Genomic DNA, 27738 nt, shown 5'->3' with positions numbered 1-27738 from the left:
TTTAGAGTTGCAGACTCAAGTATCTAAGGTTGGAATGTCAAAATACCTGTAATTTACTTTTAAGGGCTTTTGCATGAGTAAAGTGCGTTAAAAGTTTTTTAATTTGCTAAAGTTCGCAAGATGGGAGAGGATGTACTGTACAGGAAGCCTGCTTCTGTGGCTCTTGCATGCAGTACGCATCACTTTCGAAAAGAGAAGCCGCTGTCAGCTTCAGTAACCCTAAGTATCTCGGAGAGCAAGGTGAAAGCAGTGATGAGGTGATTCCGACACCAGGCGCCGCCTCTGCAAGCCTCAGCCGCCGGCTACTTCCTGGCCATCTACAGCCGACAGCTCTGGGCTGACTACGCAAAGAGCAGGCCCTGAGACCTCGTGCTACAGCAACCGGTGTCCCCAGCCCCTGCCAGCCAGCCCTCCACCTGCAAGCTAACTTGGAGACCCTCTCTTACCCCCAGGACTCTGGTGTCAAAGACCCATGGAAGATGCAAGTGAAACTGTCCAAATTTTAGGACGTGAGACAAGACGTAGTTTGAGCAGAGTGGTCCAAAACAGAAGCTGAAAAGAAGTCTGGTTTATATACAACTAATCTAGCAACAAACTATTAACTGGAGCTAATTTTGTTTGTTTGTTTTTTGCGGTACGCGGGCCTCTCACTGTTGTGGCCTCTCCCGTTGCGGAGCAACAGGCTCCGGACGCGCAGGCCCAGCGGCCATGGCTCACGGGCCCAGCCGTTCCACGGCATGTGGGATCTTCCCGGACTGGGGCACGAACCCGTGTCCCCTGCATCGGCAGGTGGACTCTCAACCACTGCGCCACCAGGGAAGCCCAACTGGAGCTAATTTTACAAACCACATTTTATTATGGAAAATTTCAAAGATACACGAAAGTAGAGAGAAGAGTACAGTGGACCCCCCCTTCCCATCACCCAGCTCCACCCATCTTATTTCACACACATACCCCCAAAATTTTGAAGACAATCCCAAACATAGCATTTTATCCATTAATAGTTGAAGTCGTATCTCTAAAATATCACAACAATGATACAATTATCACAATTACAAATTAACAATAGCTCTAAATCAAAGCTTTTGAAAGTGATCATTTCTACATCAAATGAAAAAGGTTCACAACAGGCCAATGAAAACATGAAAAGGTGCTCAACATCTTTAGTCGTTAGGGAAATGCAAACCCTAGCCACCAGTATAAATAATAATATTTTGACATATTTTTCCACTGGATTAAAAGAAAAAGAAAACCATGTGATGCTGGTGATTTAGTATAGGAACTTCACCGCAGTGTGACCCAGGGAACCGCTGTGAACTTCTTCAAACCTGGCACTGGTCTCACTGTCCAGGAGCCCTTCCATCTGGCCCAAAGGCTCCGGCCCTCTTGGTGAAGGCCTGCCAGGTGGATGACATGGAGGCCCCGCCCCGAGGAGACTGGACGAAAGCCACGCCTTTTCTAATTGTCCCACCAGGTCACCCGCAGACAAAGCGACACACGTGAGACCTGTACCCTGACGACACTGTGGTCTAGCAGCCCGAAGACCATGCAGGAGCTGTGCGAGGTCAGGGCCCACCCAGGGCCCGGCAGGCGGGAACTTCACGTGGCCGGGGTGGGGGCGACCTCGTGCAGTCCAGGGTTCACTGTGTCTGCGGCGGGAGGCTGCGTCACCCATCAGCAGGCAAATAAACCCACATGCCCTCAGGAGTCCGGGTCTATAGGTGCCCCTGGCAACTGTGACTCAAGCATATGAGTCAACAGTGGCAGGAAACAAAGAGGTAGCTTCCAGCTCAATTATTTTCTTAGAGTTAAAACTATTCACAGCCTGAAACCCAAAAATAAGGCAAGGGTGCTAATGATCATCATAGATCAATACCCAACCACTGAGGGGTTCCAAGGCAGTGGGAGAGACACGGCAAGATGCTTGTGATGTGGGCTTCCCTGGTGGCGCAGTGGTTGAGAGTCCGCCTGCCAACGCAGGGGACACAGGTTCGAGCCCTGGTCCGGGAAGATCCCACATGCCACGGAGCAACGAAGCCCGTGCGCCACAACTACTGAGCCTCCGCTCTAGAGTCCGCGAGCCACAACTACTGAACCCTGCGCACCTAGAGCCTGTGCTCTGCAACAAGAGAACCCACAGCAATGAGAAGCCCGCGCACCGCAACAAAGAGTAGCCCCTGCTCGCTGCAACTAGAGAAAGCCCACGCACAGCAACGAAGATCCAACACAGCCAAAAATAAATAAATTAATTAATTAATTAATTTTTAAAAAGTGCTTGCAATGTGTCTGGGGAAATGCAGAGGTGAGCCACCATGCACAGCCCCTGTACAGCAGAAGCTGACACACCTGCGTCAAGGGCAGCTGTGGTCCAATGTGCCTTTTCCTCCAAAGAACAAAAAATTTAAATTTTGCACTCCGAAGGCCCATAGTTTGGCTCACCGTGTTTCTCTCCGCGGCGTGCTAGCCTACACAGGTGGCCTCGCTGCTCAGGGGGGAAGACATACAAGGAAATTTGCATAAGACGGTGGTGCAAAATGGAGCTGGAGGAGGCTTATCTGTGCACAGAGACACTCCTGAGAATAACCCAGATACTCCACTTGATTTCACACTGGTAGAGTACAAGAGGATAGAGGCAGCTGTAAAAAAAAACTACCCATAAGGGCACAAAGCAGCAGCTGTACTTCCAGTCCTGGATTTAGCCCAAAGGCAGAATGGATGGCTGCCCATCTCTGCTATGAACAAGGCTGCAGAAAGTTACAAGTACCTCCAATGAGAATATATGAAGAAGCAGCTTTTTATACAATGTATAATCAAAAAGCGGTTGGAAAGAATCATATTCAAGTTTGCACTACTATCCTTGCATGCTTTGAAACTCTGACAGCATACTGGAGGCCACTCAGAAAAAGCTTGGAATAAAGGTCAGGGAGACTACACTTGACAAACTTTTCACTCTTATAGAAATGGAATATTTAGGGGCCTATGTAAATGCACCAATGGTTCAAAGAAATGACAACTACTATGAGGATCTGACACCTAAGGATACTGAAGAAATTATTGATGAACTCAAGGCTGGCAAAATCCCAAAACCTGGGCTAAGGAGTGGACGCTTCTCATGGGAGCCACAGCCAGAGGTCTTACCTCTTTGACTGAACCACCTAAAGAACCTGGCTTTGGTGGGCAAGCAGGCCTTTAATTTATATTCAACTGTAAAAGTGCCACTGGAGAAATAAAACATGAATCTCCTATCTACATAAAATAAAATAAAATAAAATAAAAATTGGTACTAACTTTTCAATGGAAAACTTAACAAATGTTAAAGAGGGCAGACCTCTAAGTGAAAACACAACAGACCCCAGCCCTGCCCCACCCAAGGGCTCTCACCGAATCCTGGATGCAGACCTCCAGCCGCCCGTCCTGCACCACATAGATGCTGGTATCTGGCTCCCCTGGCCGGAAGACGTACTCCCCTTCCAGAAGCTACACAAACACCATGCGTTTGCAAAGTTCCAGGAAAAGTGGCTTCTCAAAGTGACCCAGGACCCTATAAGAAACAGTGCACATGGGACACCTACAGGAAGGAGGGGAGAAGGGACACAGGCCACAGTCCCTGCCGGCCAGACCACAGAGCGAGCTTTCAAGAGCTGCAGCGCCCACAGCACAGGCACCAGCAGGACAGAAGCTTAAGCTGCAGGCATTTCCATCAGCTACTGTTCCATGAGCTCAGAGAACTCTCAGGCCATGAGCGTGAATTTGAACCAGATGCATAAACGAGGGCAGGTAGTGAAGCGCTGGACAGAGGAGTCGGGGCTTCCAGGGAGAAATGGGGAACCAGACTTGCAATTTTCCATCCAGCCACGCGCTTCCCATACTCGCTCCATGTCGCCCTGAAGGTGAACACTCTGATAAGCAGACAGACACACGAAAGAACCGGCGAGGAGGCTCCACTCACCACTGGGAGGGCAGCGATGGCAAGAAGACTTCCCAACTGATGAAAGCAGTGTTCACATGTTGGGGTCGGGGGCGGGCATTCTGGCTTACACGTGAGTTAACTCCCGCTTCACGCTCACTAGATAGAATAGCCTGTTGTGGCTGATCAAACACATATTGTGCGTCTGCTTAATTATTAAAGGGCACATCGGCCAGAAGTAAAGAACGTCCGGGGCTTCCCTGGTGGCGCAGTGGTTGAGAGTCCGCCTGCCGATGCAGGCGACACGGACTCGGGTTCGAGCCCTGGTCCGGGAAGATCCCACATGCTTCGGAGCAACTAAGCCCGTGCGCCACAACTACTGAGCCTGCGCTCTAGAGCCAGCGAGCCACAACTACTGAGCCTGTGTGCCACAACTACTGAAGCCCGTGTGCCTAGAGCCTGTGTTCTGCAACAAGAGAAGCCACCGCAATGAGAAGCCCGCGCACTGCAGTGAAGAGCAGCCCCCGCTCACCGCAACTAGAGAAAGCCCGCGCGCAGCAACAAAGACCCAACGCACCAAAAACAAATAAATTAAATAGATAAATATTAAACAACAAGAACAACAAAACGTCCACGTAAAAAATAAAGATTAAATGCCTCCCTTTCTAGGGTGCCAATGCTCGTTCTCCTTCAATGCTAAGACTCCCTTCCCAGGTGCCGAGGCCATACTGACTCACCATGTACCTGCTATCTGTTTTTTTTGAAACCCTGAGGGAATGTATCCCTGACTAACTTAATGTTCTTTGTTCTGACAAGACATAAAACTGCCAAAAACTATGCTTCTCTGGGGAAGTTCCTCAGAGTTATCTGAGAGGTTGTCTTCCAGGCTATAGTCCTCAGTTTGGCTCAAATAAAACTCTTCTTAGTCCTATTATAGGTTGTTTATTCATTATTTTTGTCGACACAACCAACGGTGGCCACAGAGAAAGGACACCTCGGAGGCCAGGTGACAGCCAGTCCCCGGAGCACAGCCGCAGGCACATGGCGGGCCTCCCGTGTCCACTTCTCTCTTACCGAACATTTTTCAGCATGTACAAGACTTCTGACGGCAGGTGAGAATTCTTCACATCGAACTCCGTGAGGTCGGCCTCCAGCAGGGAGGGCGGGGGCTCCTTTGGCTGCAGGGTGGGGTATTCCTGCTTGAAACGCAGGATGCTACAAAGCAGAGAGACGTGCACCTGGAGCAGAAGCCCAGAGGGGTTCAAACGCAGATGGTGTTTGCGCTGTGAACTCCATGGCAGGGAAGCCACGGGCGGCGCAACGTCCGCGGCCTCCCCAGCGCCCACTGGGGAAGGCAGCTGAGACGTGCCTAGTCTGAAGGGCACCCCCAGTACCTCTTGGCCAAAGACAGCACCTTGGTCCTCTTCCTCGCCTGCTGCCGGGGGGCAGCTGTGTTCCCCACAAGCGCGTGGGGGAGTGTGGTCACCTGCAGAGAGAAAGGGGGAGGCCGCGTCTGGACCCTGCAGCCGGTGGATCCAGCTCTCAGCCTCAGGGTCGGTCCCAGCCCTCAGGACCTGGCCTGCCCACAGCCCGACACCAGCATCCCGGCCCGGCCCCACCCTGCTCACCTGCCTAGGACACAGGGAACCATCCTTGGCGCTGATGATAGCGATACCGCGTGGCCATGTCCCCAGACAGCCCATGCTCTGAGAGCTCTGAGTCCTCAGCCCTGCGTCCTCTCTGCCTAGAAGGCTGACGCTCTCCACCCCACACCTGTCACGCTGGCACACACGACAACCCGAGTGCCTGCACAGTCCTCCCAGTCTGGAAGGCTCTTCACCCTCCCCCACAGTCGAGGCCCACCGGACTGCCCCAAACAGCAGCACCGGGGAGCGCGGAGGGCCTGGCTCCTAGCCAGGCACCAGCCAGCCTCTTCGGGCAGCCACTGCCCCCTGCTGTCCCCTAGCTCCCGAGCTGCATCTGCCCCACGGTGCCAGCTGTGGTTGTCGGTGGGCGGTCACCACAACCCCTCCTTCCCTCCCAGGCGTCCTGGCCTCATTGGACCACGTTCCTGTCCTTAGCCCAGGTCCAGCTTGCCGCTGCCCAGTCCTCGGCAGGGTCACCAGGGGACAGCCCCCCACCCAACCACACACGCCTGAGTGCCTTTGAGACCTGCAGGGAGTCACTCCATGTGGCCCTGCACGAGCCTGCGGGGGGCCTGCCCACTGTCCCTGCGCGCCCGCCCGCCAGACAGAGCAGCCCCAACCGACCGGCCTCCCACAGCGCCTGACACTGAGGAGGAAGAGCCACGTGAGGACACCCACGTGACTCCCCATCGACAGCTCAAGCTTACCCACGAAGAACACGAATCGATTGTGTAACTCGAGGAAAGTAACAAAGAGAAGATATTTTTAAATACCAGCAAATGCTTCAAGCGTGCATTTGAAGCACAGGCAGCCTCAGGCAGTCTGCTGAGACCTCCTGCCCTCAGGCGGAGAAGGGCGCAGGGGGCCCAGCTGCTGGACGGGCTGGACGCGGCTGCTCCTCCCAAGGTGGGTCTTGACACTGGCAAGCGAGGCCTTGCAGTTTCCTCCTCGCGGAGCCTGGCCCCAAATCCTGGTTGGACCAGCAATCTCAGCACCAGAGCCAGGACCCTCCACCCGCCACACGTCAGGGATGCTCCGGGCGGGGGGCTTCTGTCCTCCCTTCCAGTTCACGTCCACCTCACGGGGTGACGGGGCCTCCTCCCCAAATGCTTCCGCCCAGCCATGCCCTCCCCAGACCCTCCCCGAGCCCCAGAGCCGCTGCACAGCCCCCAGGCATAGGCGTGCGGTGCCGACACCTCTGAGGGGGAGGAGGCCTGGGCCTGCAGCGCGAGCTACCTTCCTCATGATATTCCTGCCGTATAGCATCGCTTTGTCTCTCTTCCGGAACCTGTACTGAGGAGTGGGCTGCCCTTGTCCTGCAAGGGGAGCCAAGGGGCTGCCTGAGCACGGCTGGGACCCGCGAGGCGGCCACGTGTACACGCTAAGCTGTCCTGCCCCTGCCTGGCCCCGCCCCCCGCCCCGCCCCCAGTCACACAGCACCTTGTCCCAGGGCTGCGACAGACCCTTGCAGAGGAAGCGGGACTTCACTCTTCTTGGAAACATGAGCCAAGGAAGTTCAGAACAGACTCGAATTGCATGGATCCGACGAGCTCAGCCTCGTGGACAGGCCAGCAGTTTCCAACAAAAGCCACCACCCGGGCCTCCCCCATCCTTTCAAGCCCTCCTCCCGGTCCCCCTAGGGCTAAAGTCTGAAGCAAGATACTCACGGAATCAGTTAACACTTCTATACACAAAAAATGGTCATCGGGCTTCCCTGGTGGCACAGTGGTTGAGAGTCCGCCTGCCGATGCAGGGGACACGGGTTCGTGCCCTGGTCCGGGAAGATCCCACATGCCGCGAAGCAGCTAGGCCTGTGAGCCATGGCCGCTAAGCCTGCGCGTCGGGAGCCTGTGCTCCGCAACGGGAGAGGCCACAACAGTGAGAGGCCCGCGTACCGCAAAAAAAAAAAAAAAAAAGATGGTCATGCCGATAAGGTCCAGGGCCAGGGCCAGGAGGATTTCAGTTGCAACAACCACCAGCTGGGTGAGGTCACAGATAGAGCACCCGTCAGCAAGGTGCCATGAGGCCCCTCCCAAGCCCAGACACAGGCTGGACACAAAGGACCCAGGGCAGCCAAGGGTGCAATAGGCCACTGATTCTGGGGCCCGCCCATTAGCCGGGGGCAGTGAGGTGGTCACCTGGTGGACTGGGAACGCTGCTCCGTCAGCTGCAGACCCCAGGACCGAAGGGTGGCCAGGTAGAAGCACGCCTAGGGGGGAAGTCTGCAGTCGGGAAGGGCCAGGATGGGCACGGCCCTGGCTCCCCAGGGAGTAACAACAGAGCTGTGGGTCAGGGACAAGTCAGCAGCCCTGGAGACCTCCAGAAAGAAGCGACCTTCCAGGACGCTGAGGTCCCCTGAGCCCACTTGCTCTGGTACAGCGCCACCCACAGCATGGCTGGGCAGGGCCAGCAGCTGTGCTGTGTTGACAACAAATGCTCCAGGCATCATTAACGCATCTGAATCCTAAATCCTCAGCTTTCCTGCTCCTCAGGATGCAAATCCAGAGGAGCAAGCCCGGCTGGCCATAGTGGGTACAAAGGCCACCTCTCAGTGCCCTCTCGTCACCAACAGAACCACGTGCTGCTGGCCTCGGGGCAGACAGAAGCCCACACAGCAGCAGTGCTGGGAAACCCTAAGGAGTCAACTGGATTTTGAGAGCATTAAATACCAGCTCACAGCAGAGAAGGGCTCCCAGGGAGGGAGTTAACAAGGGGCTTCAGAAGCCCAGACCCCAGGGAGAGAGAAAGGAAGGTAAGAGAGAACAGTGAGGGACTTCCCTGGTGGTGCAGTGGTTAAGAACCTGCCTGCCAGTGCAGGGGACACGGGTTTGAGCCCTGGTCCGGGAAGATCCTACATGCTGCAGGGCGACTAAGCCCGTGCACCACAGCTACTGAGCCTGCGCTCTAGAGCCCGTGAGCCACAACTACTAAGCCCGTGTGCCACAACTACTGAAGCCTGCGAGTCACAACTACTTAGCCCACGTGCCACAACTACTGAAGCCCGCACGCCTAGAGCCTGTGCTCCGCAACAAGAGAAACCACCACACGATGAGAATCCCGTGCACCGCAACGAAGAGTAGCCCCTGCTCGCCGCAACTAGAGAAAGCCCGGGCACAGCAATGAAGACCCAACGCAGCCAAAAATAAATTAATTAATTTTAAAAAAGAGAGAACAGTGAGTGTGGAATGGTGAGTGGGCAGACGGCTGGGGCCGCCCATACACAGGATGCTGGCAGATTCCCCCCAAAGCTGAAGAAACCAGCCAAACAAGTAGCTACGCTCCATTCCTCCCGGTACCCACATACCTCCTTCCAAGCAGCCAGGAACAGGATGGCTTTGGGGGAGTGGTGGGGGGACTTGTTAATCCTTTCAAGTTTCTATACAAGTGCCAAGGACTAAAGCAGCTTGCCTGATCCTTCAGAGCCAGGATCACACACAGCATCGATGCCAGAAAACCCAAGGAAATCAATGCGCTCAGAAAAGCATTTCAAAAGCAGAATGTCACATCGAGACAGAATAAGGAAGTGATTCAGAAAGCTCAACCCTTTGAACTCAGCTCAGGAGGCAGATGGAAGCAGTGGGAGCTTCTGCTTCACAGTGAGGCGTCCAGGCCCCCCGGCCCAGACTGCGTGCTTGGCTAAAGACGACATCCACCAGGCAGCAGATGAGCACCTTCCTCCTAAGTGTGTCTCTCCGAGCTCAGCCACCCCCTGGGGGGCAGCCAGGGCTGTCCACAGGAAGGGTCACGGGGACGCCCCAGGCCTGTTTATACAGTCTCTTGTGGTTAGGCATCTCAGACTTTCCAGCTTTTCACGGTTGTTTTAATGCATCTACATTTCTGGTTTAGAGATAAAGGCCCTTGTAATGTGGCTATATATGTTCCACGGGTAAAAGGCCCTAAGACAAAGCAAGCAGACTTCCTAAGGGGAAGCAGGAACTCACAAGAGTGACCTTGGGGAAGAGGAGGGAGGGCCTCAGCCCTGACAAGGGGAAAACAGGCCCCACACACCACCCCCACATGCAGCAGGCTTCAAGGAGTTGCTGCGGGGCAGATGTTAAAAGGACCCTTTCTCCTTGTCCTGAAGTGGCCATAACTGGGAATTTTACGCCTGATTCCTCACTGGAATCCTCAGGTTCTGCACCTCTGGGCCGGCGTCACCCTCTTGCTCCATGGCTAAAAGTGAAACAAAAGAAGAGAGACTGGTTCCAAGGAGGGCACACGTTCCACCACCTCACGCTCACGTGCAAAGCAGTGTCTCCCAGCCCTTCCCCAGGTTCCTGTCCACGTTAAATTATGTTTCTATTGACAGGAAAACCCTGATGAAAAACTGTGTTCTCCATGGAGAGAAGCTCTTTTCACAAGCAATCGGAGCCCCTTCCCTCTCTGTAAATAGCCCTCGCGTGGCTGCCCAGGAACCTAGAACTGCAGCCAAGTCCCGGGCTCCTCTCCCAGCCAGTCAAGGGCCAATGTGGGCAGCCGGGCAAAGGCCTAGCGCAGCAGGGATTTCCAGCACCTGGGGAGGGGTGCGTGGCCACTACAGGCTGTGAGCCAGACCCTCCCTAGTGGCCTGTGCACAGGATTTCCCCCGCAGTGCGGCTGAGCCCTGGAGGTGGGTGTGTTGGTCTGGGGTGTGGTGAACTTGAGGACCAGCTCTGCTCACATGGCCTCTGTGCCGCAGGGAGGAGCCCCGTCTAGGGCCTTCACCCTGTGGCTCCCAGGTCCCTTGGAAGGGCAACAGTAAGAGAGGGTTGTCTCTTCCGAAATCCCACCGGGAGAAGTCAGGGAGCAGAAGGTAGGTGCAGGGTCATCTGCATCTGCTCACTGGTCAAAGGTCGCTGCTGGCCCCGTGGGAAACCCTTTCTTCTCAGATGTCTCCTCAAGGACCAGCAACGCCTTGACCCCAGCTCTGCCGCCCAGCCCTGACCAGGGCGGTCTCCCCACGCCTCCCAGGCTTACAGGCGACAGAGCTCAAGGCCCCAGCACCTGCCACACAACCAAACCGCCTTCAGCTGCTGCACGTGCTCCACAGCGCAGGGGACGGGAGGGAAGGAGACAGAGCGCAGGAGAACTGGGGGGCCGGGGGCGGCGCGGTTGGGGTCATCGAGGTTAGGAAGATGGTGGTTAGGGGGGCGTGGAAGTTAGGGCGCAGGGCTGGAGAGCAGTGATTATGGGGCCGTCGGGTTGAGGGCAGTCAGGTTGGGGGGCGTTCAGCTGCAGGGGCATCGGGGTTGGGGGCAGTCGGGGTTGAGGGCAGTCGGGTTGGGGGGCGTCGAGCTGAGGGGCGTTGGGTTGAGGTCAGTCGGGGCTGGAGGCAGTAAGGTTGGGAGGCGTCCGGTTGGGGGCAGTTGGGTTGAGGTGCGTCACCGGCGACAGCCCTGTGGGGCAGTGTACGTCCCGACGATGCATGGGGGAGGGGATGGCTACCTCTTCTCACAGAACCGGACCCCCAGGTCTGCCACTTCCGGGCGCTCGGCGGCGACTCACCAGGATCGCGCGCTCCCGACGCCCGCGCTCCCGTCACTCCATCCTGACGCCCCGCCCCCGACACCCGGCACTCCCGTCGCTGCTCCCGAAGCCCCGCCCCTAACGTCCGCACTCACGGCGTCCGGCCCTGCGCCTCGAAGCTCCGCCCCCCACGGCCGCGCTCCTGACGGCCCGCCCGGACGCGGGATCTCCCCGAGCATTGGCCATGCCCCCACAGGTCCCGCCCCCCCGCAGGGCCAAGGCTGCACATTGGACGCGTCGCAGCCAATCGGAGCTGCTCTTGCTCTGGCGCGGGGGGCCAGGGGGTGTCGGAAGCTGCAGTGGTCGCCGGAAGCAGAGCGCTGGGTTGCCGGGGTTCGCGTGGCTGTGCGCGGGAGTCGGAGGGCGTTCGCGTCGTTCGGGCCCCAGCATGGGCCTCCTGAGCGGGGCGGCTCGCGCCCTGGTGCGGGGCGCCGACCGAATGAGCAAGTGGACCAGCAAGCGGGGCCCGCGCACCTTCTACAAGAGCCGCGGCGCCAAGGGCATCGGCTTCCGGGGCCGCGACGGCAAGTTCGTGCAGGTCAAGGAAATGGTCCCGGAGCTGGTGGTCCCCGATCTGACCGGCTTCAAGCTCAAGCCGTACGTGAACTACCGCGCCCCGGAGGGCACAGACGTTCCCCTGACGGCCAAGCAGCTCTTTCTGGAGACAGCGGCACCTGCTATCGAGAAGGACTTCAAGGCCGGGACTTTCGACCCTGAGCGCCTGGACAAGTACGGCTTTGAGCCCACGCAGGAAGGCAAGCTCTTCCAGCTGTACCCCAAGAACTTCCCGCGCTAGGAGCAGTCGGCGGCGGTCGGGTGTGCCTGCGACTGAGGACTTCGACCTATCCTCCTCGCTGAGCCTAGCTCCCGGGTGGCGGGGTGGCGGGTGGGGAGGCGTTGCCCTCGTTTAGCTTCTATTAAAGACCTTGGCTACCCTACAGTGTTGTTCGGGGCAGCTGGTCATTTTGAAAAGGAAAGTGTGACACGTAACAGGCTAGGGCGTAGTGACCGAGGCGACGTTCTGAGGTTCCAGCCAAACCAGAACCCCAACCAACAGGTTCTGCGAAGTAGGCAAGAACACGTGGCTTAGCTTGCAGGAGAAAGAGAATTCACAAGGCAGATCCAGCCACATGACAGCACTGGTTAATTCATCCCCCAAAATTCACCCCAAGGAACCACCAATGAGAATACTTATGGGTTCCAAAGCAGCTTATTTTGGGGAGTCAGGTGAGACAGCCCCCCTTGGGGTAAGCCTAAAGATAAGGCCACACAGGAAGTTGATGCCAAACTCGTATTTCCCTAGTAATCTATAGTCTCCTTCCTCCTTGTGTTTTCCTGTTTCAGTGCATAATCCTCAGATTCTAATTCTGTTTCATATTTAACTGACCCTTAAGTGAAATATCCTAAAATAAACTCTGGAGGAGGGTTCAACATTAACACATTCTGACCTGTACTGGCACACAGTGTTGTACCGTCAGAAAATAAGAAAGCAAAGGATAGAGGCTTGTGTTTTCTAACTCGGAACACGTATCTGTTGTATTTATTAGTGGATGCTGAGGAGCTGACAAATTCCACAGTGGCCTATACTTCAACATCTGTTCCTTCCAGAGAGACAAGGAGGAACTGATCTATGGGAGTCAGATCAGTCACAAACCCAGTTATGTTTCTGGAGTTAAACCGTGTCCAGGTTTGGAAGCTACTCGGTTTACTGAAGCCGCAGTGAGGAAGTATGACTAATTCAGCATATGACAACGTATTTCAAGTTTATGACATGCTAAAGCAACCCAGAACGTGTATACACTTCCTTTTGCTTCTCTGCACAGGAGGCTATACAAGCACTTCTGGGGCCATGACATGAGCTTTTTTAATGTTCATATAAAACTACTTCTGGTGTTTCAAAGTAGCTTAAGAAAACAAAGCCACTCCTTTTAGTTAATACAAACAGTTGCTTAAGTAAGTATGAAGAACTGAAAGTCAGAAACAGGAAACTGACAAGACAGAGCTGGGAACCACGCCCCACCCACACCCTGCCCCCTGCTGCCACAGAATCACCATTTTGAAGGGCCCCAGCAGATAAGGCTTATTTAGGAGGCCAACAGCTTTTCTGACTGCCTACCTGGAGATTCCATGAGATGCACTGAGCCCTATACAGAAAACCTGCATGCAGCCAGAATGTCAGTGAGATGGTCTGAGGATACTTCATTCTCAGAAAAGGTAGACATACTCTTGGTTTTATTGGTGGAAATGGTCTTTACGAGGTCAAACCAAGTAACTTCCCTAGCTCAGCTGTTCTCCCACTTCCAGAGGTGAAGAACATGATCATAAAAGGAGCAAGTGGCTAGAAGGCTGGCGTCAGAGGTGGCTGCCTCCAGGTACTGGTCACAGTCACAGATCTCGACCCCCGAGGCATGCAGCCGGCCGCCGCTCTTCTCCTCTGCAAAGGGCTGGAGAGGACTCTTCAGCTTGCCTCCACTCTGGTGTTTGGTACCACCCTCTCCATCAGCATCAGCTAGACGCTCAAAACAGGGTGCTGGCGACTGGGCCGCAACTTTGAGGGTATAGACTGGGTCTGCTGTTTTGGCTCCTGGGTCGCTGCCAGGAGAGGACCCCAAGCAGAATGACGGATGGGTCTGCGGCAAGCGGCGGAAGTAGAGCCAGGACCAGTCGACTCCATACACCAGCGAGTTGGGCAAGGTGTGGGACAGAGTGACTGGGAGCACTTCCTGATGCTCCTCTGGAGGGAGACAGGAGGACATGGGGAACTTACCCAGGGTTGATCTCATCATCCCCACCCGATGGCCCTACCCACCCTCGAAGCGAGACGCTGTGCCAAGAGCAACCACCGTGTGTCACGCAGAGGACTATCAAGACGCGGACAGACAAGCGGAGAAGCACAGACCATCATCCTGCAGGGAATGCACTCTGTGTTCCTGAGAGAGGAGTCAGCCTGCACTACAGAGCTAACCCTAACGTGTACCCTAACCCTAACCCATACCCTAACCCTAACTCATGCCCTAACCCTAACCCATAACCTAACCTGTACCCTAACCCTAACCCTAACCCTACAGAGCTAACCCTAACGTGTACCCTAACCCTAACCCATACCCTAACCCTAACCCTAACCCTACAGAGCTAACCCGAACCCGAACCTGAACCCTTAGGACTCGGCAGAAGCTTCTCGTTAAGACTTAAAAGCAAAGGACAAGCGAGTGAGCCAAACGGAGGGAAAGGGGTGTATGAGAAGAAATAAAGGGAACAGTAAGTGTAAAGCACAGAGGTGGAAAGACCCTGGCGTGTGTGAGGAACCACACATGAGTGGACGTGGCTGAGGTGTCATCAGGAACTGGCGACACGTCAGAAGGGTCCCGTGATGCAGAGCTCAGCGTGCTGCATTAGAGAGTTTGGACTTGAACTTGGAAAGGGAGTAACTCACTGAAGAGCTGAAGCGTGAGCAGCTTTCCTTATGGTGAGTTGCTATGGCAACTCTGAAGACAGAGGGCAGGACGGGCAAAGGCCCGGCCTTATTCTGGACAGAACATGGCTGAGAAAGTGTGAAAGTAATATGCGACCAGAAAAAGAAATGATGAGGTGTCACCAAACCTGAGATGGTCAAGGGTCCAGGGCAAGGCCGAGGCTGGCAAGAGCAGCCTCAGAAAACTAGTGGCCAGTGAGCTGGGGATGCGGGCTTAGAAAACTGTCACCAGCCGGAAGGCCCAGTGGCCGGCCATTCAGTCTTCACTTAGCCTGGATGCCACTGCCACCTCCCAAGTGCAGGGATCAGTGCCACTGCACTCTGAATTGTGATCGGAATCTGAATCACGACTAGAATAAGCAGTGATGCGGAAAGCCTGCAGCTGGCATCAAGAAACACACCAATGATACAACCAGGGCCCTGGAGATCCTCCTCCGTAACCCAGGGCTTTGCCTGAGCAGAGGCGGCTCCAGAGAGGAGCTGGACACCAAGCTTACCCTAGAGCAGAGGAGCTGGACACCAAGCTTACCCTGAGAGCAGAGAGGCGCCCTGGCACCACCACCGAAGGAAGCTCCCAGGAGACCTCCCGCTCCATGGTGTGCACGCTGGGGTACCGGGAGGCGAGGGTCACTGGGACAATAAAGGCGCACTGTAGCCGTACATCCAACCAGTGGCAGCACCCGCTCGTGGCCCAGGTGGACACAGCAGCCTTCCTACCACACAGTAATACCACACAGCAACAGCACATCCACTACTCAGGTGCATGTGTAGCATGAACTGAACAACCATGCTGGGCAACAAGAAGTCGAAAAGTACTATAAAGTAGAGACAGTACAAGCAACACTCTGATCACAGCGCAATGAAACAAACTTAATAATGTGGTCAAGATACGAAAAATTGCTCCACCTACAAATTTAGAAACTTCTACTAAACCACACTTGGGTAAAAGGGGAAATACAAACTCAAGTCATAGAATTTCTTCATAAAAATGAAAGTGAAATTACTACATATCAGAACCTAACAACGTGCTTAAATCAGAAAAATTCAGACATAAAAACACTCAATACAAAGTAATAAAGATAAGTGAATTGTATTCCCAACTCAAAATGCTAGAAAAAGAATACAGGAGAGAGGCACAAGGAGAGAAACAACAAAGATAAAAGGAGAGGTTGATGAGGTGGAGAACAGAAACCACCGGACTATAATAAAAAAGTAAAACCCTGCTTCTTTAAAAGAAGTAAAATATACATGCTAGTAACTAACCTAATTAAGGAAAAAGACATAAAAAATACTGTATACTTGCATAAGTATACAAAGTAAAACATGGTAAAGGGGAAATAACTATTAGAGAAGAAATTTTTTTTTTTAAATCCAAGTAACTTTACACATCTTTGGGCAAATAAATTTCAAAATGTAGATGAAATGAATAGCTGCCTGGGAAAATACAGTTCAAAACTGACCCCAGGCCTTCCCTGGTGGGCCAGTGCTTAAGACTTCACACTTCCACTGCAGGGGGCGGGGAAGATCCCGCATGCCGCCTGGCATGGCCAAAAAAAAAGAAGAAAGAAAAAAGAAAACAAAATTGACCCCAGTAGAGACATATAGCATAAACAACCAACTTCCATAGAAAAATATAGAGAAAGTTAACACAGAGCCATCATTCAAAAATATATCAGGCCCAGACAGTCTCACAGGAGATTTTTTTTTTTACCAAATCTTGAATGAAAAGATAATCCAAATGGCATATAAATTGTTCAAGAGAAAATGAAGAAAAATTTTCACACTTTTGGTTTTGATTCTCACATGAACCAAACATAATGCTGCTAAATAGCACAGAAGAAAGTCTGTGTCTCCTTTGAACGTTAATGCAAGTCCCCAGTAAGGTGCCGCCAGAGCCCAGTACCGCGCTGGAAAAACAACACACCTTCCAAAGACACACAGATGGCCGAAAGGCACGTGGAAGGACGCTCAACATAACCAATCATCAGAGAAACGCCAATAAAAACCCCAATGAGATATAACCTCACACCTGTCGGAATGGCCATCATCAAAAGACCACAAATAACAAATGTCAGTGAGGATGTGGAGAAAAGGGAGCCCTCCTACACTGTTGGTGGGAGTGTAAACTGGTGCAGCCACTGTGGAAAACAGTATGGAGGTTCCTCAAGAAATAAAATAAAACTAACTACTGTATGATCTGGCAATGCCACTGCTGGGTACCTATCTGAAGAAAATGAAAAAATTCAAAAAGATATATGCACCCCAATGCTCACAGCAGCATTATTTACAACTGCCAAGATATGGAAGCAACCTAAGAGTCCATCAACAAATGAATGGATAAATAAGATGTGATGTATATATACAGCGGAATATTACTCAGCCATAAAAAAGAATGAAATTTTGCCATCTGCAACATGGATGGACCTGAAGGGTATTATGCTTAGTGAAATAGGTCAAAGAAAGACAAATACTATATGATATCACTTATATGTAGAATCTAAACTATAAAACAACTAGTGAATATAACAAAAAAGAAACAGATGTAGAGAACAAACTAGTGGTTACCAGTAAGGGGAGGGAGGGGGGAGGGGCAAGATAGAGGTAGGGGATTTAAAGGTACAAACTATTATGTATAAAATAAATACACTACAAGGATATATTGTACAGGGACTTCCCTGGCAGTCCAGTGGGTAAGGACTCTGTGCTTCCACTGCAGGGGGCATGGGTTCGATCCCTGGTTGAGGAACTAAGATCCCACATGCTGTGGCCAAAAAAACAAAACAAAAACAAGAAAAGGATATATTGTACAGCACAGGGAATATAATCAATATTTTGTAATAACTATAAACAGAATATAACCTTTAAAAACTGTTAACCAGTATATTGTATACATAAAACAAAATACTGTAAATCAACTATACCTCAAAAAAAGTTTTTGACAACTAAAATAAAACAAAACCATAAGCAAGTGGGATTTACTCCAGGAATATATTCCATATTAGGAAATCCATAAACAAAATTCACCATATTAATATATCTAAGGAGAAAAATAATACAGTTCAACAGATATTATAAAAGCATTTAACAAAAAAATCAACAATTCCTGATTTAAAAAAATACTCATGAAAACATGATTGATGAATACTAAGCACACACATTAGTCCTTATATATCATCAAACCAAATGGGAACCAGCAGGGACCCTATCAAGGTCAGGAATAGGGCTTCCCTGGTGGTGCAGTGGTTGGGAATCCGTCTGCCAGTGCAGGGGACCCGGGTTCGAGCCCTGGTCCGGGAAGATCCCACATGCCGTGGAGCAGCTAAGCCCATGTGCCACAACTACTGAGCCTGCGCTCTTGAGCCCATGCACCACAACTACTGAGCCCATGCACCCTAGGGCCCATGTGCCACAAATACTGAGCCCGCGTGCTGCAACTACTGAAGCCTGCATGCCTAGATCCTGTGCTCCGCAACAAGAGAAGCCACTGCAATGAGAAGCCCGCGCACTGCAACGAAGGGTAGCCCCCGCTCGCCGCAACTAGAGAAAGGCCGCACGCAGCAACAAATGCAGCCAAAAAAAAAAATTGAAAAAAAACAAAAACAAGCAAGCAAAAAAAGCAACTGATGGGATGCAGTGAAAGCAGAGCCTAGAGGGCAACTGATCACTGTAAATCCTATGCTTAGAAAGAAGCAAGTTTGCAACTTGTTTTACAGCGAGAACTGTCAGAGCACATTCATGTGATAAACAGAAATGACGCAGTAGACAGAGGACTGAAGATTCAGAAGACGAAGCCCTTGAGAACAGCCAGTACAGGGGACACTGACCTTGGAACCATGATGGGAGGCGCCTATAATCCCTTGTTTGTACAGAGGAGGGGGACGGGAGATCACGAGGGATGCGTGAGGCGGGGAGCGCAGGGGGTGAGGGTTTAAGAAAAGAAAACGTGGAACAGCCCTGACAGTGAAGAATCACTGGCTACAGAAAGGTCAAGGTTTGCCTGACAAGGGACCCACAGTAGCATAAACTTGCGGTGAGATCACGCTGCATGGCTGTTTCCCTCAGCCACGTTCTGTGGCTCAGGCATAAGCAGACTGGGGTTACCAGTGCTAGATGCTGCCCAGAGGGTACGAGGAAGCAGCAAGGGGAAGAGTTTAACGATGTTTGGAACACAAGGCCGTGGAGCCTACGCTGTCCGCAAGCAGGAAGACTTGGCAGAAGGTGGGACAAGGATGGTTAGGAAAGCGACCAGTGGTTAACACCTCTGGTGGAGAGGTCCCAATAGGGCCAGCAGACTGCTGAATGCAGAAGGTACCAAAACAATTGAGATGGTCAGGGAAGAACCACGGTTAGAGAGCAGCACGCTTGAAACCGAGATTCTGAAGTCGGCAGACTTACAAATCATGGCAAGGCCTACAGGGAGACCCTGGGAACGCGTGGAGGCTGCAGAAGAGCTTGGTGCAGCAAAAGCAGGCAGGAAACTGGGAGCCCCGCCCCAGGCCCCCACTCACCTATGGCCTTTTGGCAGCTGAAGATCGTGAAGCCACCGTGCATACACGCTGCCAGGAGCAGGTGCGAGTGGAAAGGGTGCCACTTGAGCCTCCACACCCCGCCCTGCACGGGCATGTCCGCCAACGGCTCCTTCATGCTCCGAGTGTCCCAGAGAAGAACGTGCTCGTCGTAGCTGAAACCCATCGACCGCAGAGAGCGTGCAGGAGAGCAAGGCCCCGGGGCAGCAGGGGTCACCTCCCGGAAGACCCGGCCCACTTCCCCTCCAGGACTCGGTTCCCTTCCCAAACCCCGACGCCCGCGCTCTGGGTGGAGAGTTGGCCCAGTCGAGCATCACAGTGGCCAACAGCAGGGAAGGAAGCGACGGTGCAGGAGGAACCCATGCGCACGGACCCTAGGGGGCTCACCTTCCCGTGGCCAAGATGTTCTCGCGATGGGGGCTGCTCTGGATGCTGCACACGCCCGTGGAGTGTCTGAGAGCGAAGGGTGAGCCTGAGCAGAAGCCCGGCAGCGCTGCTCCGCCCGCGGGCAGGGAGGGCTGCCCCCCACGCCGAGCACCGGCCCCCCGGTGACGTACCTCCTGCTTGTGAACACGGATGTGCCAGGGGTCCTGGTGTCCCAGCCTTTCAGAAGGCCATCGTCCCCACCTGCATGGAAACAGAAAGAGCCACTGATGAGGACGGGCACTGATGGCCGTTTCTCAGGGACTGGGTTTATGTCTGTGAGGAAATTCCCACGGGTGGCTTTTCTCGGGTTTCAGGCTGCCACAGGCAGGGGAGCCCCAGAAACAGTCACCCCTGTGCTGTAACCGTGTCTTCAGACACCTGCAGGGAAAGACAGAGGCTACACCCGTAGGAAAAGGGCAGACCTATGGGGGCAGAATGACCAGGTCACACAAGACTCAACCCTTCGGGCTCCTGATGCCAGGAACCAGAGTGGCCCCGTCGAAGTGCTCCGAACAGACCTGCGTGCAGGAGGCATCAGACAGGGAGGCTCCGTAAGGTTCTGGAACCTTTGACACACCGCCATGTGTTTTAAAGAGAAATGCCCTTTGTAACCTTACAGTAAAAGAGCCCTGTGCTTGTTTGGGGGAAACTGAAAGGATAGAAAGAACGAGGGAGCTGGTGCCCTGACCCACAACCAGTCTTTGAAGAAAAGCAACATCAACAATAGAATGTCATGGTATCTCGAGGGAAAAGGGAAGAAACACTGAAGAGGAAGACCTACAGAGAGGACAAAAAGGAGCAAAAGAACAACCACGTCTGCCTGAAACTCCATCCGTCCATCATCTACCACCCACCCACCCACCCACCCACCCATCCACCCATCCATCCACCATCCATCCACCACCCACCCACCCATCCACCATCCATCCACCACCCACCCACCCATCCACCACCCACCCACCACCCACCCACCCACCTATCCACCACCCACCCATCCACCATCCATCCACCACCCACCCACCCACCTATCCACCACCCACCCACCCACCTATCCACCACCCACCCACCCACCACCCATCCTCCATCCACCCACCCATTCACCATCCATCCATCCACCCATCCATCTACCACACACCCACCCACCCATCCACCACCCATCCACCATCCACCCACCACCCATCCACCACCCACCACCCATCCATCCACCCATTCATCCACCACCCATCTACCCACCCACAGGTACTTACTGAGCACACTACAAATCCCTATATCAGACAAACGGATGTGGGATGAACATGATCTATGACAAGGTGGGTCAGCAGAGTCAGTCCACCCAGGCACTGAGCCTGTGTGTGAGCCTCAGATACAAGCTACCATTGTGTGGCAAACCTGTGAGGAGAACGGGTGTGGCTTCTTTACACAGCGGCCTCTCCTCTTTCTCTCACACTCCACATTTGCTCCACCAGGAAATCCTATTGATCGACCTTCACACCAAGCAGTCTTCCCACTTCTCCTCCTCTCCACTGCTCCCACCTTAGCCTGAGTCATTCTCATACCTCACCTGCATGGCAGGTCTCCAGCCTAGAACCTCACCCCCTTGCAATCTATACTCAACATATTAGCTGAAGGGGTCCTCTTAAATTTTTTTTTAATTTATTTTTAAAATTTATTTATCATTATTATTATTTTTTGGCTGCGTTGGGTCTTCGTTGCTGTGTGCAGGCTTTCTCTAGTTGCGGCGAGCGGGGGCTACTCTTCATTGCGGTGCGCGGGCTTCTCATTGTGGTGGCCTCTCTTGTTGCGGAGCAGGGGCTCTAGGTGCACGGGCTCAGTAGTTATGGCACACGGGCTTAGCTGTTCCGCGGCATGTGGAATCTTCCCGGACCAGGGCTCGAACCCGTGTCCCCTGCATCGGCAGGCAGATTCTTAACCAGGGAAGTCCCAGATCCTCTTAAATTTTAAAATATAAGTCGGAAAATGTCATTCCTCTGTTCAATATCCTACAATGGCTTCATTCTACTCCGAGCAAAAGCCCAAGGCCCCCCTGCGGCCTGCAAGGCCCCATGCCCTGTCTCTGTGACTCCTGACCTTGCCTTCTCTATCCTACTGCTCACTCGTGTCATTCTGGCCATACTGGCCACTCGCTACTCTGAACACACCAGTCTCTATAATGCGACAATCTGCACCTGCTTGCAGCACCTGATGCCCTCAGCCTGTCCTAGCTTTCTTCTTCCCAAAGCCCTTGTCACCTGCAGTGCATAGTACGCCTAGCATTCACTGTCCATCTCCCCACAAGCGACGGAAGTGCGATGAAAGCAGGGACTGTTATCTCTTGCTCACGGATGCCTCCTGAACCCCTAGGACAGTGCTTGGCACGTAGTAGGTGCTCAGTAGATGCTTGTTGGATGAATGAATTGGTGTTGAATTATTAAATCACTGTCCTACTACACCCTTGCTCTGAATTAGCTAAGCCTCAAGATAGAAGAACTAATCTACAAATGAGAGCTCAAAAAATTAAATCTTTATCGTTCTCCCTGAGTCTGTTCAAGGATGTGACAACAAAAACCCCAGAAAGGATCCTCTCTCAGGCGAAAAGAAGCATTAAACACAAAATCACAATCAGGATGAGCGGGACTTCCCTGGCAGCCCAGTGGTTAAGAATCTACGCTTCCAATGCAGCGGGCTCAGGTTCGATCCCTGGTCAGGGAATTAAGATCCCGTAGGCTGCACAGCGTGGCCTAAAAAATTAATCAATTGATTGATTAATTTTTGAAAAGAAGAAGAGAAAACCAACAAGACACAGACTCAGAGGAGCAGTGAGCGGACAGAGATGTGTGATTTGGGTGAGCAGACCTTGTCCTGGGCCGGGACATTAGGCAGGCACAGGTATGTGACAGGGCAACACAGGGAGTATGGGGCTCAGCTGGAGACCCGCGGAGTAGGCGCTGGGAGCATCCCTGCACGAGCGCTGCAGTGCTGGCAAGACAACGCAGAAAAGCTCAGGAAACAAGGTCTGGTTAAACACAGTGTCTGTGGAAGAGACACAGTAACTGAAGTCAGGAGAGCAGCAGTGCGGAGCGAGAGGGAGACCCACACAGAGGTCAGAGGACGTGAACCCTTTGTGCGGAGGGAAAGGAGCCCACAAAGCAGAAGGAAGAGAAGCCAGAGAAAGAAGGGGAGAGTCCAGATGGCATGGCGTTGATGACCCAGGGAAGAGAATGTGCGGGGAGCGAGGGGTCGGGCACGTGAACACCGCTGAGAGGCCAAGACGAGGCTGACGTGCTCCCTGGACTGGGCACCACAGCTGTCCCTCAGGGCCTCAGCAGGAGCTTCTGGGGGCCCAGTGAGATTGTGCAGCATCCTGACAGGCCAGCAGAACAGCCCTGCAGCCCTGGCCTCCCCGTCTCGCCCTGGAGCTCAGAACACTACCAGCAACTGGACGCAGAAAGGGATACGGGTGCAGATGGTTTCTTGCCTCTGCAAATTCAGCAGCTCCTCTTCTGTCTTCTCTCAGAGACCCATGCCCTCCCCTGCCGTGAGCGTGAAAGGAGCTGACCTGAACGACCTCGTTCCCACGTCAGCATCCCGCTGCATACACACCACTCTCAGTACCAGGAAGTCAACCCTCTCTCTCTCACGCTTCCCTTTCCCTAGGAAGATAAACTACTCCAAAAGGGAACAGACAAGCCTGAAATGCATGACGAGTCACTACCGGACCCAAAGTACCAGGTGGAGAGCAAGGAGTTCCGACTGGATTTCCGAGTGTGAGAAGAAGCATCCAACACTCAGAGCGAGGGCGGGGGCGGCGGCTCCCAGGGGGCGGCTCCAACACGGGGGCCACCAAGACCCTGCAGTGCCTGCAGCAAACTGCACGTCACTCTCCGAGGAGCAGCTAAGTGAGCACCAACTACAGCTTTTGCCCCAGAAAACAGACTCTCCAAAAAGGTCCTTGAGATCCCAACGTGGCCAGAATCCCGCCCTTGGCCCGTGCCTCCTCAGCAAATCTCCAGAGAGGGGCGCCCAGCGGAGGAGTACCGACCTGAATACACGACTTCCGTCTGCCAGTAATCGAAAGCAGCAACCCAGGCCTCCAAGTGATGGGCCTGCCACGTGCCCACAGCCTGCATTCCTGGCCCTGCCTGGTGCGCCTGCAGGAGATGGAGCTGCCCACTGGAGTCGCTGCCAACGATCTTCAAGGGCTGGTCACTGGCCCTGGACACAGGGAAGCAGTGGGGAAATCTGGCTGAAATACATCCACTGACCCAAACTCATCGCCTCTTCTGGCTCCCAACCAGTGACGCTTTATGGCCCCAAGACCTGTCACAGAGAGGCTCTCCAGGACCTGGTACGGGGACACACTTCTTAAGAGGCTTGCCTGGGCAGAGACCGAAGCTGCCAGTAGCCTGTCAAAATAAACCAGGGTCAGCTTCCCCTGATGAAAACACTCTTTTTCGGTGAGGACTGGCAGTGATTCTCCCAGGCTTGGGGAGCCGCAGTCAAGGCTAGCACAAGGCGGCTTTCCTTCTCTCTTGCATGAAAATACAAAGGGACCCTCAGAGGAAAGACTCAGGCCCGTCACCGCTGGCCCTCACCTTCCGGCTTTCCCAGTGGACCAGTCCAAGGACAAGGCCAGACACTGCTTTTCCAGGGCAAAGTGGGAGAACGGCTGTAGTGTGTGAGAGTTCTGCTGGAGAGAAAAGAACGCCATCAGAGAGGAACAGCCCCGGAACCCTGAGGAGACTATTCTCCTGGCTTGGGTATGCCATGCTTCCCTCATCTACTCGGTGAACAAAGTGTGTCAGTCACTCACAGCAGAACCTGAGGACAGGGACTTCCCTGGTGGCACAGTGGTTAAGAATCCACCTGCCAATGCAAGGGACACAGGTTCGAGCCCTGGTCCGGGAAGATCCCACATGCCGTGGAGCAACTAAGCCCGTGCGCCACAACTACTGAGCCTACGCTCTAGAGCCCGCGAGCTACAACTACTGAGCCTGCGCACCTAAAGCCCTCGCTCTGCAATAAAGACAAGCCACCACAACGAGAAGCGTGCTCGCAGCAACGAAGACCCAACGCAGGCAAAAAATAAATCAAAAAAAAAAAAAAGAACCTGAGGACACTGCAGACGGCCCAGGCCCTCCAGAAGCGCTCACACCTGAAGGAGGACTTTCCCACACATGTGACCCCAGGGGAAGCAGGTCTCTGCTTCTCAGACCCGTCGCTGTCCAAGCCCTCCTGGAGACTACTGCAGGCTCCAGGGAGCACTGCTGGTGCGGGTTCCCCACTGCCCAGGCCTCCAGGGACAGAGCTAAGGAGAACTTTCCTCTGATTCTCTTTCAGAAGCCACAGCTTGCCATTAAAATGCTGTTTCTCTTTTCTGAGGTCTAAGTTTTACTATCTAAGCAACCTAGACAGCGCTCAACTCCATCAACAGGGTTCCAGCAGCTGTATCCTCTCTTGGGTTTACCTGTTCCTGCCTCCAGCTCTGGTTCTAGATATCCTCCTCAGATATTTCTTCCCTCTCTCCTAAGACAGGGCTGCTGCTCTCAGCTGGCCTGAAGCAAGGACCTTGCTGTACAAGCCCTCAGGTGCTGTGAATCCAAGGCCAGCTGGACCTCTGCTCCAGTCCCACTTGCAGCACCTACATTAGAGTGGGTCCCCCCACAGACAGGGCACGGTCTGTGGGCTGTTTCCTTCAACCCACTATATGCCTTCCCTGTCCCCTCCCTCCCCCAACACGTGGTCATTTTACAAATGCACGGTACAGGGTCGCTGTCAGATGCTTGGGAAAATACGTGTAGGAATCACGTGCTCCCCTAATTATCAATGAGAAACACCACTCTTACCCAGTAAACGCGCTGCTCTTCTTAGCCCCAGCATCATCAACCCAGGATGCTGGCCCAGGCTTTCCTTACAGGACTTTCAGGTCCACTGACAGCCCCTCTGCTGATGACACACAAGGTGTCCTCCCCTTGGAGTTAGATACAGAACCCAGTAACTCAAAATAGACCGTGTGCTACCTTGGAATGTTTTATGGTAAAGTTCACCGTTGAACAGAAACTACCCTAGAAAAATGTTTGCATCAGCACAGCCTCCCTCCCAAACCCCCTCCATCCAGGTTCCTTCCACCCTCCACTAAGCCTGGCCCCAGTCACTGACCTCGGATCGCACCAGGCGGAGTAGCTCTATGGACCCAGAAGCATCTGCCACTCCCAAGAGCGCATGGCCGGCCACCGCGATGTGGCACCTGAGGAGATAACGCACGTGCGGGTCACAACACAGGATGTGCTGGAGTACAGGGGAACACTATGCGCCCCAGTAACTCATTGTTTACATTGCAGCTCCAGGGAATTCCCTGGCGGTCCAGTGGTTAGAACTCTGCGCTTTCACTGCCGAGGGCCCAGGTTTGATCCCTGTTCGGGGAACTAAGATCCCACAAGCCGCGCAGCACGGCCATAAATAAATAAGTGTATTTATTTCAGCTCCAAAACCAGGTTGGAGCCTACAGTTCTGTTCCAACAAGATCACTCAGCTTAGGAAGCAGAAAACTAGCCTCACTTCCCAGACTGACAGTACCTGTAGGGCTTGGAAACTGAAAAAGGAAACGAGCCCCAAGTCTACAGCATCCTCCAAGTGCCAACAGGCAGGCAGGCAGCACAGTAAAGAAATGAACCCAAACTTCAGACACTTCCTCGTCCTGTTGCATGCTGTCAGGCATCAGGCTCCTCTGACCAAACAATTAGGTACTCATGACAAATTCCAAGCAAGGGGAACGGTTATCAAAGTTGTACCATTTCATGTCCAGGATCGCCGAAGTATCTCTTCTTTGCACCTCAACCAGGGGGCAAGGAGAGCTGTCCTCATTGAAACTATACAGGTAGAGACGACCCAAACGAATTTGAGGCTCATCAACATCCAGTCCACTCTACAAAAAATGCAAATGTGTTCTCTGATTACCTTAATAAATACTGAGGAACCCAAGGGATGGGAAAAGGGACTGAGGGAAAGAAGAGGTTTGCCAAGACTCCGGACCTCTGCCTGGAAGCAGCACCGATGATTTTCTGAGCTGGAGAAACGTCTCTTCTCTTGTACATGATTAGTGAGTAGGTGGATAAACCCTGCTGGACCCAGGATGGGATGCTCCTTCTAAATGGGCCAATAGGCAGGAGCTACAGTTAGGGTCCCCACAGGACACAGTTTGCCTGGGAGAGTCCTGGCTTAGGCCTGTTGCTCCAGTGCCACTGTTCACTCTTAAAAGTATCCTGGTTTGGATCTGCATAGCTAGATGCCTTCAATAGATTACGTACAGCTCCTATGAAATCCCATTTTCTCTTTGCTCTAGACTTCATCCATAACCTTGACGACGCCTGCAGAGAGACGACATCCCGCTTTCAGGATGCCCTGTCTATAACCTACATTCTGGCCACAAGGCCAAGGTCGCATCCACACCTCCTGAACGACTCCACACAAGACTTTTCCCTTTCAGCCTCCCCTGCAGCAGATCACAGAGATCTCAAAGCCTGTGGTCGGCTCTGCCTCTCAAGACACTTTTCTCGCCCTTCTTGAGAGAGGAGTTCGAGTCTAGGGCTTTAGGTGCTCGGGAAATGCCACCTGAGATCGCAGACCTGCAAACCCACGGTGAAGACCTCCCTAGGCCACGATGGCCCCGCGCACCTTGCTCTCCGGGTCGGCGGGCTGGTCCTGCGGCTTCCGCAGCTGGTAGGTGCCGCACGCCAGCAAGTGCCTGCAGCGCTCCAGCGGGCACCACTCCACCGAGTCCACGGTGTGCTCCGTGTCCACCGCCTGCAACAGCCGGACGCGACTGCCGGCCGCCCAGCATTCGGATAAGGACGCGGCGGCGACCGGGGTGGCGGACAGCGGGCGGCGGAGAAGTGAGGAAGCCAGGCTGACAGCAGGGTCCCCTAGCCCGCGTCGCCAAGAAGGTGCACAGCCCAAGGGGCGGTACTTCTCCCACTTCCGCCGTCGTCCCCATGACTCCTTCCGGGGAGGGACTTCCGGCCCCCGTGGACGCCAGCGTGAGGCAGAGATCTCACGCCCCCTACCGGCCGGCGGGCCTCGACTGGCCCCACGTGCCACGGCGCGTCCCCTGCCGTGGCGGCGAGACGCGGGCCTGGGAGGGGACAGCCGAGCGTCCAGCACAGAGTCACGGGCGAGCTGGGCTCTGAAGGGGGAGCAGAGGAGAGCGCGGCATGGAGGTGGGGTGTGCAAAGGGCTTGGGCGTCCAGGGAGCAGAGTCCA

General features: G+C 53.7%; 3 protein-coding genes and 1 pseudogene across 4 annotated transcripts in view; 2 read left to right on the top strand and 2 right to left on the bottom strand.

Moving 5' to 3' along the window:
* Positions 1-11174, bottom strand: part of PNPLA7 (patatin like phospholipase domain containing 7) — a 36024-nt gene extending 24850 nt beyond the window's left edge. The window contains 5 exon segments of the mRNA XM_060300454.2: positions 3382-3541; positions 4982-5122; positions 5302-5393; positions 6790-9726; positions 11038-11174. Of these exon segments, the coding sequence (XP_060156437.1) occupies positions 3382-3541; positions 4982-5122; positions 5302-5393; positions 6790-7056 (660 nt within the window). The 5' untranslated portion in view covers positions 7057-9726; positions 11038-11174.
* Positions 121-4899, top strand: LOC132597394 (NADH dehydrogenase [ubiquinone] flavoprotein 2, mitochondrial pseudogene; annotated as a pseudogene).
* Positions 11175-11322: 148 nt separating the features above from the next.
* On the top strand, positions 11323-12008 carry MRPL41 (mitochondrial ribosomal protein L41). The gene has a single exon (XM_030838177.3). The coding sequence runs from the start codon at positions 11447-11449 to the stop codon at positions 11852-11854; it is 408 nt and encodes a 135-aa protein (XP_030694037.1). The 5' UTR covers positions 11323-11446; the 3' UTR covers positions 11855-12008.
* Positions 12009-12592: 584 nt separating this feature from the next.
* Positions 12593-27162, bottom strand: DPH7 (diphthamide biosynthesis 7). 2 transcript variants are annotated; one of them, XM_060300075.2, is made up of 9 exons: positions 27154-27162; positions 26271-26404; positions 25639-25726; positions 24075-24169; positions 23522-23694; positions 19614-19683; positions 19444-19509; positions 19039-19211; positions 12593-13792 (listed from the first exon to the last, which is right to left on the bottom strand). In XM_060300075.2, exons 2-9 carry the CDS (start codon positions 26276-26278, stop codon positions 13341-13343), a joined length of 1125 nt encoding a protein of 374 aa, XP_060156058.1. In that variant the 5' UTR covers positions 26279-26404; positions 27154-27162; the 3' UTR covers positions 12593-13340. The 2 variants fall into 2 exon arrangements, with proteins under 2 accessions (XP_060156058.1, XP_060156059.1); XM_060300076.2 differs by having other exon boundaries at positions 12595-13792; positions 24075-24166.
* Positions 27163-27738: the final 576 nt, after the last annotated feature.

This window comes from Globicephala melas, chromosome 6 (assembly GCF_963455315.2).
Source record: "Globicephala melas chromosome 6, mGloMel1.2, whole genome shotgun sequence".
Classification (NCBI taxonomy): Eukaryota; Metazoa; Chordata; class Mammalia; order Artiodactyla; family Delphinidae; genus Globicephala; species Globicephala melas.
This window is presented reverse-complemented; position numbering and strand designations above follow the sequence as displayed.

Coding starts and splice junctions, on each gene's coding strand:
- DPH7 (XM_060300075.2), bottom strand. Junction 19,684..23,521: donor GACGGAAGTCGTGTATTCAG/GTCGGTACTCCT, acceptor GTTTCCATGCAG/GTGGGGACGATGGCCTTCTG. Junction 19,510..19,613: donor TCCGTGTTCACAAGCAGGAG/GTACGTCACCGG, acceptor CTTCGCTCTCAG/ACACTCCACGGGCGTGTGCA.
- MRPL41 (XM_030838177.3), top strand. CDS start 11,447: ATGGGCCTCCTGAGCGGGGCGGCTCGCGCCCTGGTGCGGGGCGCCGAC.